At 50.7% G+C, this 12,127-nt stretch overlaps 1 protein-coding gene across 1 annotated transcript; it reads left to right on the forward strand.

The window, feature by feature from the left end:
* The first annotated feature begins 3,661 nt into the window (after positions 1–3,661).
* On the forward strand, positions 3,662–7,824 carry LOC139802609 (lysophosphatidic acid receptor 6-like). The gene is made up of 2 exons (XM_071757919.1): positions 3,662–3,868; positions 7,107–7,824. Exons 1-2 carry the CDS (start codon positions 3,684–3,686, stop codon positions 7,783–7,785), a joined length of 864 nt encoding a protein of 287 aa, XP_071614020.1. The 5' UTR covers positions 3,662–3,683; the 3' UTR covers positions 7,786–7,824.
* Positions 7,825–12,127: the final 4,303 nt, after the last annotated feature.

Below are 12,127 nucleotides of genomic sequence, written 5' to 3' on the forward strand. Positions count from 1 at the left end.
AATTTCCTGTTCTTGAAGTATTGAAGTGCTCGACTTGTTGGGTTGTGTTGTGGGGCTTTTTTCTTGTTGACTTAAAAGGAAAAGGAGAGAAATCCCCCTGGTGCCATGCTCAGGAGGCTCTTGGGTCACATCAGGGCAGGGAATCCAAGAGGCTCTTAGAGCTCCCACCCTGTGACTCTTCCCTATTGCTGCTTCTAGAGCAGATCATGGAAGGCATCACCAGAAAATTTGATGAAACAGTGGAAATTTGGGCTGTAATAAGCTACATCCTCTTATTTCCTGACCATCACCCCTGGAACTGCCCCAGGATAATTCCCATTCTCTAGGAGATGAGTTGCAGGGTGCCAACACCATCTCTGGGTGCTTTGTGGGGCAGGATGCCAGCATGATCCCAAGCCTTGGTGGTAAATTAGAACTGCAGAAATTGGGGAAAAAAGATGAAATGAGGTCTTGCACCTCCAGGGCTTGTGCAGAGAGCAAAGCAGAGGGGCCCAGCTCAGCCCTGCCTGCTGGGTACCTGCACAGAGAAACTGCAGCCTCCAGAGCAGCCCTTTCCATCAGGAACCTTCTGCAAACATTAAATTCCCATCCTGAGGATGCTCATGAGGTCAAACCTGAGGGAGCTGCAGCAGAGGAGAAGTTGTGGAAATGCTGGAGCAATGCTGGAGCCTCCTGCTCCCAACCAAGCATCACGTTATCCTGCTGAGGTTGTCCTCTGGAGGCCACACAGATCAGATGCCATGAAGATGCCTCAGAATAGAATAATTCAGCTGGAAGGGACCAAGAGCAATCATCTACTCCAACAGGAACTGCCAGGACTCTTCCACAGCTTGGGTAGGAGATGCTGAATATTTCTGGAGTGAGGAACCTCAGCTCTCAGACACCAAGTGCCACCAACTCTCTGCTGTGAAGTGACAGTCACAACCCAGAGGTGCCCAGCAGAAAACCACAGTGCCAGGGCTGGGGAAATCTGTGAGCCTGAGGAAATTCCCCCTCCCCACACCCAGGGAGATCAGCAGAACCCTGGGAACCCTGACTCCAAGGAAAACTCTGCCCTGGACCTGGAATTGCAACCAAGCTGATTTATCCATGGGAGCTGCTGGAGGAGCCCCAGACAAGGACAGACTGAGCATGAAGCCACCAGAGGAACAAAAATAAAAAAACCACAAAGGGTTGTGCATGGTCCAGGACAGGACACACAGAACACTTCCAGGGGGGTTGGAAAGGCTCCAGAGAAGGAGATTCCAGCACCTCTCTGGGCAGATGTTCCAGGGCTCCCTCACACAAGAAATTCCTCCCCATCTTCAACTTCCTTGTCCTATCACTGGGCACCCCCAAAAAGAGATTGGCCCCTTCCTCTTGCCCCCCACCCCTCAGATATTTATAGACATCCATAAGATCCCTGCTCAGCTTCCTCTTCTCCAGGCTGAACACCCCCAAGATAAATTACTATTTTCTTATCTAATGCTGAATTTTAAAGAAATTCAAGTGCATTTCAGTTGCTGAGGAGACAGGAAAAAAAAACCCCAAGCCTCATTCCTACAGAGGAATTACAAGGCTTATCACCCTCAAACAAAGGTGCAGCACAAAATAAACAAGAGATGGAACAATACCTGAACCCATCCTGTGCCACCACAGCTGTGTCCACACAGGGAGGGAGGGCAGGGGGGTTCCAAGAGGAGCCTGGAGAGCCAGCTGCTGCTCAGCATCCCCTTTTCTAACCTTTTCTTAACTTTTCTAAAGTTAAACTTTCTAAGGGAAAGATTAACTGAGGGAAATGATGGAAGATTTCACCCCAGCACCTTCCCCACAGCCACTCCTCTCTCTCCATGCTGGGGACACGGGGCACAGCTCAGGTCTGGAGCACCCCAACTCCTGCTTCCCCTGGGGGTTTTTGACCATTTTCACCCAATCAGGAGGTAAAATAACTCTGAGGAAATGGGTGGTGCCCTGGAGACTCAGAGGGCTTTGCCTTGACCCCAGGTTAGGATCAGTCCCAAGCTGGGGAGGAAGCCTGGAGCTGGTTGGCAGAATTGCTGCTCCTGCAGCTGAGAGTTCTGTGTCATCATCCTGACCCACAAGAGAACCCAGCAAATACAACAGAAGGTGTAAAAAAAAATTAAAAAAAAAAAAAAAACAAAAAAAAACAAAAAAACCCAAACAACTGCTGTGGAGAGCTCTCTGGCAAAAGCTGATTCCTTCAAACCAAACACAAAAATAAACGTTCACATCAATAAATCAAAGCACCACTTCCCTTAATCACCAACTGATCAAATCCAACCATTTTTTTTTATTTTTTTTCCCCCAGGACTTTCCCAGCTGTGCTGGGTGCACACCCAGGGCTGTCCCCACAGGGACACGTGGTGGCTGTAGGGACAGTGTCCTGCAGCCCCTGGATTTACCTCCCAGGAGCTTCCCATCACTTCCAGGAACAGGGAGGGACTGGTGTTGGACAAACCCTCCCCACTGACAAGAACCCAGCACAACCTTGTGTCCTTCCATCCCTGCTCTCCTGTGCTGCCCCCAGGCAGGAGCTGGGCACCCAGGAGAAGGTTGGGAGCTGTGCTGGGAACCTCTGGGATTCCCTGTTCCCCAGGATGTCTGTGGGATGCTTCATACTGGGACCTGGTGGAGAGAGTCCCTGAAATAGGGATGGAGGTGGCTTTGGAGTGTCCCTGTCCTGAAGCAGGGATGGAGGTGGCTTTGGAGTGTCCCCTGTCCTGAATCAGGGATGGAGGTGGCTTTGGAGAGTGTCCCTGTCCTGAAATAGGGATGGAGGTGGCTTTGGAGTGTCCCTGTCCTGAAATAGGGATGGAGGTGGCTTTGGAGAGTGTCCCCTGTCCTGAAATAGGGATGGAGGTGGCTTTGGAGTGTCCCTGTCCTGAAATAGGGATGGAGGTGGCTTTGGAGTGTCCCCTGTCCTGAAATAGGGATGGAGGTGGCTTTGGAGTGTCCCCTGTCCTGAAGCAGGGACGGAGGTGGCTTTGGAGAGTGTCCCCTGTCCTGAAATAGGGATGGAGGTGGCTTTGGAGAGTGTCCCTGTCCTGAAGCAGGGATGGGGGTGGCTTTGGAGAGTGTCCCCTGTCCTGAAGCAGGGATGGAGGTGGCTTTGGAGAGTGTCCCCTGTCCTGAAATAGGGATGGAGGTGGCTTTGGAGTGTCCCTGTCCTGAAATAGGGATGGAGGTGGCTTTGGAGAGTGTCCCTGTCCTGAAGCAGGGATGGGGGTGGCTTTGGAGAGTGTCCCCTGTCCTGAAGCAGGGATGGAGGTGGCTTTGGAGTGTCCCCTGTCCTGAAGCAGGGACGGAGGTGCCTTAACCAAGGCCAGAGCTGGAGAGCAGGGATGCTGTGGATGGGATCAAGACCAAACTGGGTCTCCCTGGCAACACCACCACAAACACTCAGCAGGGAGAGCCCAGTCCAGCCAGATCCAGAGCTGCTCTTGGTGCCAGAGGACAGAGTTCTGTGCTCAGAACAAAATCCTGCTTTTCCTCCTGGATCCCTTCCCCGAGCCCAGACGGGTGCAGGATCCCACCCTGTAATCTGCTCCCTCTCCCAGGGGCTGTTTTTAGGGAAGTGTCTGGGACTCCTCTGCTTCCAGGCAAGGCATCAGTTTTTCCAGACAGCTGGAAGTGAATTGCTGCCACGATCCAGGTGAGTAATCCTTGTGAAACCAGCCCTGGGGATGTTGCCTGGCAAAACAAATGCAGTCAGCAGAGCCCGGGCTCTGACGTGGGACAAAACTCCTCATTCTGCTGAGATAAAAGCAGGAAGCAATCCAAGGGCAAGGAGCCATTCCAGCTCTGCTGCACAACAGCCACACGACCCAGGGATGCAGAAAACTGTTCCTGGATGTTTTTTCCAGCAAACGTAAGTTTTTGCTTTTCAACTGAGTGGCAGCTCACAGCCCTTCACTGCGGTCGGGATAGCCAGGGGAAACCTGGGTTTTGAATTTGGGCTCCTCTGCTGGACATTCTTTGATACAATTCCAGGAGGGATTTCAAAAGGAAGCATTTGTTTAAGAGTAGATATATTTTTTTTTAAATTTTTTTTTTTTGTGTACCTCTCAGACTCCAGTGGCAAACCAGTGATAAACAAGGAGTTATTATTAGCTGGGATTTATCAAGGGTCTCAGGAGAGCAATTTCTAGGGAGATGAAAAAAATTTATCACAGAAAAAGCAAAGTGTTAGCTCAGGAAACCTCCCCCCAGCTTGAACTGAAGTTTCATCTGAACAAGGACTAAACAAAAGTCCCTGTCCTGGGGATGCCCTGGGACAAACCCCACCAGGAGCTGCTTGGAAAGCTGGGACTAAACAGATGGAATGGCTCAGGTTCCCTTCTCCACCTTTTCTGGCAGGATGGGAGCAGCTCCTCTCCCCTCCCCACCTGCCCTGCATGGGTGTCCCTGCCCAGGGAAGGGGCTGCTGGGGGGTGGGGGGCACCCATTCCCCATCCCTCCCATCCCTCAGCTCCTCTGGGGCTGGCAGGATTTCCCAGCTGGCTGGGGAGGAGGATGCTGGCCCAGGAGCTGTGCTGGCAGCCACCAAGGAGCAGCCTCTGGCTTCAGACCTCTCCTTGCCCTCTCTGCACTCAGCTGAGCTGCAGCCAATGATTCTTTGTGTGGAAAAGCTACACCTGCCCCCAAAATGACCTTTGGGAGGGTGTGCTGACACCAAAACTGTGCTGGTGGCCATGGGAGCTCTCTCAGGACTGTGAAGAACCTGAAAACTTCTCCCATCTAATCACCAGGTGTAGCCAAACAGGATTTGGAGCAAAGAGTCAGATCCAGGATGCCTTTTCCCCACGAAACCTCTGCATCCCTGCCCCTTCTCCTGATCCCTGCCCCTTCCCAGGGGTGCCAGCTGCTTTCCTCCACTGTACCCAGATCCCTAAGGGGGTACCAAGAAGTGTCCCCACCTCAGGACAACCTCTGGTTTATCCACCCGAGATAAACATCTAAAACTCCCCACGGCGAAGGAGGAAACCCAACCCTGTCCTGCTGCATTCTGGAGGAGCCTTTTCACCCCTCAATCATGGTGTGAGAGGGGTGGAGGGAGCCACAGCAATGATCCCAGCTCCTGGGGGGTTGGGAGAAGGGCACCAGTGACACATCCCTAACAGAAATGGGCAGGAATCTTCCATCCCAAAACCTGGGCTCCTTTCCAGAGCCTGGGTTATGTCAAGTGCCAGCAGAGCTGTGGGAAGTGATGAAGTTTTCAAGGAGGGAAGAGGTGCAAAACTCACTGAGCTCCTCAGTGTCCTGACTGGATGCTCCTGGGCACCTCCTCCAGCTCTCCCAGCTCCTCAGCATCCTTCTCTAATCATTCCCATTCCAAGAGGCTGTGGGCTCAGCACTGAGTCCTGGGGTGTAGGATGGGACCCACTGCCCAGAGTGATTTTAACTCAGAGTTAAAATGCTCCAAGAGGACAAGAAAAAATTCTGGTGTCTTCTTTCCTTTAAGTAAAATCTGTCTCCTCAGAATTACACCTAAAAATATACACAGGAATAGGCTGCAGTAAAAAAAAAAACCAACAACAAACCCAACGTATAGAACAGCCAACTGGATGTGTCCCAGCTTGGTTTCCCATTGGGAATTCAGATGGTTTTGTCCCAACAGAGCTTCATTTCATGGATGCTCTGCATTGGAACCCATGGGCACAGCAATGCTCAGGGTTTCACCCTCCTCTCCCTCACCTCCCCCAGCAAAACCACTCCTGGGGAAGTTGTAAGGTCTGGGAAAGGGGCTGCACCAGGACCAGTGGCAAAGGAAGGGCACAGACCACTGAATTCAGAAAGAATTTGTCAGAACAGAAAATGCAGAATCATTTTTCCAGTTAATCAGGGTGGAGAAGCAAGGTAAGACAAATTCTGTCACGGTTCAGATGAAGGACTGGACAAATTATTTCTTATCTCTTCCACAAGGATTCCACTGACAAGTTGGCTCAGATACTCAAAAAAAAAAAAAAAAAAGATGAGTCAAGCTGGTACAAAATGGGTCTCACCATGCAGTGGGAATCCCACTCTCACAGATGTTGGCTTAGACACAGGAATCACTCAGAATTATCATTTTTCCATCATCTCATCAAAAGAATGAAACAGGGCAGGACTAAAGCAGCCACCCAGACCTGTTGGGTAACCATCCTGGAAAAGCTTTGAAGCACAGCAAGGTGCTCACATCAACTTCTTGCTTGCTTCTGAGATCACAGGAAACCAATGATTTCACCCAGTGAGTCTGTGCCTGGGTTGGTGAGTTCTCCCACATGGGGTTAGTTTGGACTCAGGTCCTTGGGATGCAATATTACTGACCTGGAAATTCAGCTGGACATTGAGCTAAGAAATAAACTGGAAAAAGGGGAATTGTACCTAATTCCAGCTCTGCCAAACCCAAGGAATACAATCCCAGCTGTTGCCAAAAGGATCCCACCCCACCAGTGGAGCTCCAGGCTGGTCCCAGGCTTTGTTCCCAGTCCCTGGGAGAAACCAGCACAGTGAATTCCAGCAATGAGGCTTCAAATAGCCCCTGGCTTTTAGTTTCCTCCCAAAGGAATGGAGGTAGAAAATCAGAACATTAGGAAAAATGTTTTTTAGTGGTGCCATGGCTGGGGCTGGGTGCAGCCATAGGGCGACCTTGGAATCTCCACTCCTGGAAGGTCCCAGGCATGAGGAGCTCCAGGGCACCCAGGATGCTCTCAGCACCCACACGTGGGACCAGAGGCCCCAGCCCTTCCCAGCCAAACTGAAACAGCAGCCTCTAAATTCTTCAGCTGACCCACAAAGGCAAACTGAATAAAAACCTGCCCATGAAAGGAGCCCTGTTCTGACCTCAAGTTTTCCAGTGTTTACCCAGAGGCATTCCAGTTGTCTGCACTGAATCCTGTGTTAACCACAATGAATTGTTATCACCTGGCTTTATATTAATTTATTTAATAACTGATGCAGCCTGAGGGATTTCCCACACTGGGGCTGGGGAACCAGCCCGTGTCACCATACTGGTGGTGACGGGAGGACACCAGTGTGAGTCTGCACAAAGGCAGCTACAGAATCATTTATCTGGGAGCCTTCCCACTAATTTGACATTTAATCACCCTCCCCCCTCTGTACTCTAGTTATTCTTCCCTCGCTGGCTTCATTTCCATGAAGAGAGACCACATGAAGGATCTGAGAAGATACCTGGTGCTTAAATACATCCAGTACCTCGTTCTGTCCTCTTCCAATGCCCTCAGCACTCTGCTGGGGCTGCTGGGCAGCTCCTACACCCTCCTCACCCTGCAGTCTGACAAAGTTTCCTCCAAGTCCACCACGGTCCTCATCTCCAGCCTGGCAAAAGCAGACATCCTGGTTGTCATCAGCCTCCTTTCCCAGCTGTTCCTCTGGACCTTTGAGGCGAGGGGCTCCTCTCCAGCATCCTCCTCACCCCTGCTGCAGAACCTCCTCACGGCCAACACACACCTCAGCTGCCTGCTGCTCAGCTGTGTGGCCTTGGAGGCTTTCCTGATCACCTTCTATCCCACCCAGTCCCGGCACCTCCGGACGGTCAGGAATGCCAGGCTGGCAGCCAGGACCCTCTGGATCCTGGTGGCTGCAGAGTGTGTCCTGTTCCAGGTGGATGACCTCCTCCTGCAGGCTCCCCCCAGCAGCCCTTTCCTCCTGCTCTTCCACGTCTCCATCTCCCTGCTCAGGTCCCTCAGTTACCTCCTGGGGATTCTTTTGAGGATTCTCAACGTCTACATCTACTACAAGATTTTTTTCAGCATCTCTCACAGGTCTGCACTGAAAGCCAAGTAGTGCTCAGTGCACGGGGACACCCGACAAGGAGAGGCTCCCGTGGGGAGCAGGACCAAGGCTCAGGGTTTGGGGATTTAAAGCTCCTGGTGCTGCTCAGCCAGGAGCTCGGGGGGGTCCAGGAGCCCCTTGGCACTGAAACACAATAACTCTGGGCTGTGGGTAACCCTCAGATCACTCTGATCACTCCTGAGTTTATTCACTCTGCGGGTGACATTTCACGAGTGGCTGCGGGCACCGAAGAGCCCAAATATTTGATCAACAAAAAGGGTGCTTAGAACCTTACTCAGGGATCTGCTGAGCCAAGAGCTGTGCAGCTGGACACTAAAGACATGATCCATGTCCTCAAATACCTCCAACCCAGGACTGAGAGCACCAAGCTGACCTTGTCCTGCTGGTGGCACCAAGCCCAGCAGGAGCATCCCCAGGACAGAGCAGGGCTGAGCTGCCACACCTCCCTGCATGCCTGCAGCTATTTCTGGGGGGCTGCTACAACCCAGCTTCTCTCACACCCCCCCTCAGAAAGAACCAGGGGTGCATGAGGATGAAGCCCTACAATGGGGGAGAGAATCTGAGGAATCCCCCGTGGTGAGGGCTGAACCCAGAGGGACCACCAAGGGTTCCAGTGGCTCCTAAATCCCTCAGGCTGCAGCAGCACACTTCAAAAAAATGATGAATATTGTTCTTACCTGAATTCACAGAAGTTATCTGGCTATGAGAAGTTATTTCTGGGGACAGCCAGTAGTGTCAGAGATGCTGCTGGGTGCCAGAAGGGAGAGAAGAGTTCTTGACATTGTTTCTCAGAAGAACAGAGGAATCATTGCTAAGGGCTGGGTGTGCAGTAAAAGCAGAACAGACACTTAAGAAGTCACTTTAAAACCCCCTCACCTTTGGTGCAATCCTCTCAATTAAGATGTTTCCTCCCAGCCTGATTCCCTCTCCAAAAGGACATTTTAATAACTCAATGCTACACCCTTCTTATTCTGAAGTGGTGTTTTCAGGAGAGGTAAAATGCTACTTGAAGTGCTGTAATTACTAAAATTTTCCTTTGTTAAAGCGTTGGCATTACTGATTACAAGTAATTAATTAATTATTACTTTTCTCTGAGGCTGTGCTACCCTTTGGGGTCCTCCTGCAGATGGCTCAGCCTCCCCCCAGCAGATCAGGGCTGTGTTTGACACCCAGGACACACAGGCTGAGTCATTTTTGAGTTCATCACTTGGCTCAGGATGGATTCTTTGCCTGCTTTTCCTGACAGGTGCCTCTGCCCTCAGGCCAATCTTTTTTCTTAAGAAATGAAGGGCAGCAAAACTCTTGAGTTCTGACTCTTGAGTTCTCTCCTGGAGCAGAGCAGAGCTCAGCAGGTAGCTGAAAATCAGGATCCCAGATCCCCTGGTGCAGCAGGACCCAGCTGTGTGTGTTGAGATGATGCTGTGGGGGGACATGGGGACAAAGGGTCCTCTGTGATGGGACAATAAACACCTTGCAGCCTTTTGGGAAAGCCAGGAAACAAAACAGAAATACTGGAAGGTGGGAAACTGGTCACTGTTCCTACAGCTTCCCTGGAAATGAGCAGATTTGTTAAATCACCATTTTTCAATGAAAAATCTTGCTGGAAAGTGCCCTGCAGAGAGCTCTGCCCTTTCCCTGTGCCTTCCCAGCCCCAGCTCAGGACCTCAGGAGGCACCCAGGCAACCTGAGCCTTGCTGTCTTACAGCTCCAGGACACTTCTCATCTGGCTGGGAGCTCAAGCCTGAAATAATCCCACCCCTTGTTTCTGTTGCCTTTGGGGCACTGAAACAATTGTTATCCTGAGACTCAGGAACAGCCACAAATTCACATCCACTGGAAAAAGTGAATCACTGAAGAGAAGCCAGAACCCAGGATGGTGACTAAACAGAGCTGGGATTCTAACACTGGGCAAAACCAGAGTTTGAGAGATTTCTTCTCCCTCCCAGGTGACTCATTTCCATAGGATAAATCAGCATTTTGCTCAGCTGGGGTTCACCCTGCAGCACTGCCCAGCAGCAGCAGGGACATCACTGCTGGGTGTCAGCAGGCTGAGCTTTTGGGGACAGCCACAACCTTCTGCTGGGGGCTTCTTCACAAGCTGGGAAGGCAGGGATGCAGCTCCACCACAAAAATACTGCTCAGAGCTGGTTATCTGTAGAGAAACCTCTCTGCTCCCAGGGCTGGGTGACCCATTTGCCTCCTGCCTGCTCTTGGATGTGTTCAGAACCAACAAACTCTCCTTTTCTGTTCAAAACCTGAGGAACACACACATAGGAACAAACCATCCCACAGCTTTGAGTTTTGTTTTTTTTTTTTTCAGCATCTTCAAACTACACACTCCTCTGAAAGGTAAAAGAGTCCCCCTAGACAGTCAGCAACAATAAAACCATAAATAAAGACAAAATCAAAAGGGACTGTCCCCAGTCTACAAACCTTACCATGGGCACCATGGCTGCTCCTCTTGTTTTGGGGGTTTTTTTGGTTACTTGAATTCCCAAAGAGGTCTGGGCTGGTTCCTGAACCAGAACATCAGCTCAGTTCATGGAGCTGTGGCTGGGAGACTCCTCAGACTTTGCCAAGAACTGGAGTAAAAGAGATTTTGGAACAGACACCTGATGATGCACAAAGAGGGGGATTTCCAGGTCAGAAGAATGATCAAACCAGTTGAAATAAACAGCATCTTTGCCTCAATTAATTAATTATTATACAGGACTGACCATTTCTCATGCCTTTGCTGGGAAGCTTCTACCAAAGGCAGTTTGATAACAACCCCAGGAGCCATTTCTGAGGAGGACACAGACAGGAAAGTATTTTTTTACAACCAGGGCATCTGCCAGAAGTCTGGGGTTTTCAGCACTGATCATCCAAACAAAAGACTTTAATGTAGACCTCAGACAGCCCACGAGACCTGACCAGACTGAAGAGATGTCTCTGCTCCCTGTAGGAAGTGGGGTTGCTGGAAGAGATGGAGTTTCCTTCACCAATGTTTCTTCTTTGACTTTTAATGCCCCAGAATGCTGGAAAATGAGGAGCAGTTGCATCCCTTCTAAAAGGTGCTGCCCCCATTTTCTTTAATTCACACAAATGCCTCCAAATTAAACTACAAATAGCTTTGAGGGTGCTTTGTAATGAAACTGAGTGGTTTGGGAAGGGCAGAAGATACCTGGGCAGGGAGCATTTGGCAGCACAGGGTGCTGGCTGGAGAGGCACCCAAACCCTTGGCAGGGTGCTGAGCACCCCTGGCTGCACCAAACCCATGCCCTGCCCCATCAGGTCCTTCCTCTGGGCTTCCTGGCTCTGTTCCTGTTGTTTTTTGGCTGCCTCATTTCTGAAATCGCTTTTGGTAATCAGGGTTTTCCTTTGCACGTTGTGCCCTCTGCTGGGAAAACAGCAGCTTAGGCCGGCTGGAAAAAAAAAACCCAAAAAAACCCAAAAAAACCCCCAAACAAACAAACAAAAACAAAACAAAAAAACCCCAAAACAAAACAAAACAAAACAAAAACAAAAAAATAATAATTAAAAAACCAAACAAAAAACCAAACAAACAAAAAATAAAAAAAGACCACAAAAAAACCCCACCTGGTTTGCTCTTGGGGATGCTGTGGCACCACCAGGCTGCTGGGAGGAGGCAGCAAACCCGGCCCCGATCCCGTGCTGGCACCTGGCACTTGCCCCAGGGATTCAGAGCATTTTTGGGGAGCTCTCCTGGCGTGCTGCAACGGTGCCAAAGAAATTCCCCTGGAGCTCAGCACCAACTCCTTTGCCCCAGGGATTTTCAGGTTCGAAATTCCATCACTTCCCTTCTCCAGCCAGTGCTGAAAAATCGACCTGTCCCACGTAGCCCCTGGCAAGTCAACACTGATCCTCGTGGAAATGAAGGCTTAGCACGGAGAGACATAGAGTGGGGTCTAAGAACACTCCTTTTTTAAAAATTTTTAGCCCCATGGTGGGTTTGCTGCCTGCTGCTGGTGTTTGGTGCTCCTGGGGGTGTTACTACTTCTCAGGACAGCTTTATGGTACATTATTTGTTTGCTTTCCCCACTTATCTGGCTGAGAGGAATGAGATGTGATTAAAAAAAGTCTGGGGATAATTCCCCAAGGTGGGGACCCCGTGTTCTCCCTCCTGTAAAACCCCACGGGGTGGAAGAACCTGGGTAAAACCAAGAACTAAATCAGTGCCCTCAGCAAACATTTCACATCCTCAGTGAGTGAGGAGGGAAGGAAAGGGGTGGGTGCTGCCAGGACTGACCCTCGGGGGGTCTCTGGGCACCCTGCTCAGACACAGGAGGGTTCTGGGACCACTCCACAGGGGATTCTGTCCCCAGCACCACCC

Source organism: Heliangelus exortis, chromosome 14, assembly GCF_036169615.1.
Source record: "Heliangelus exortis chromosome 14, bHelExo1.hap1, whole genome shotgun sequence".
Taxonomy (NCBI): domain Eukaryota; kingdom Metazoa; phylum Chordata; class Aves; order Apodiformes; family Trochilidae; genus Heliangelus; species Heliangelus exortis.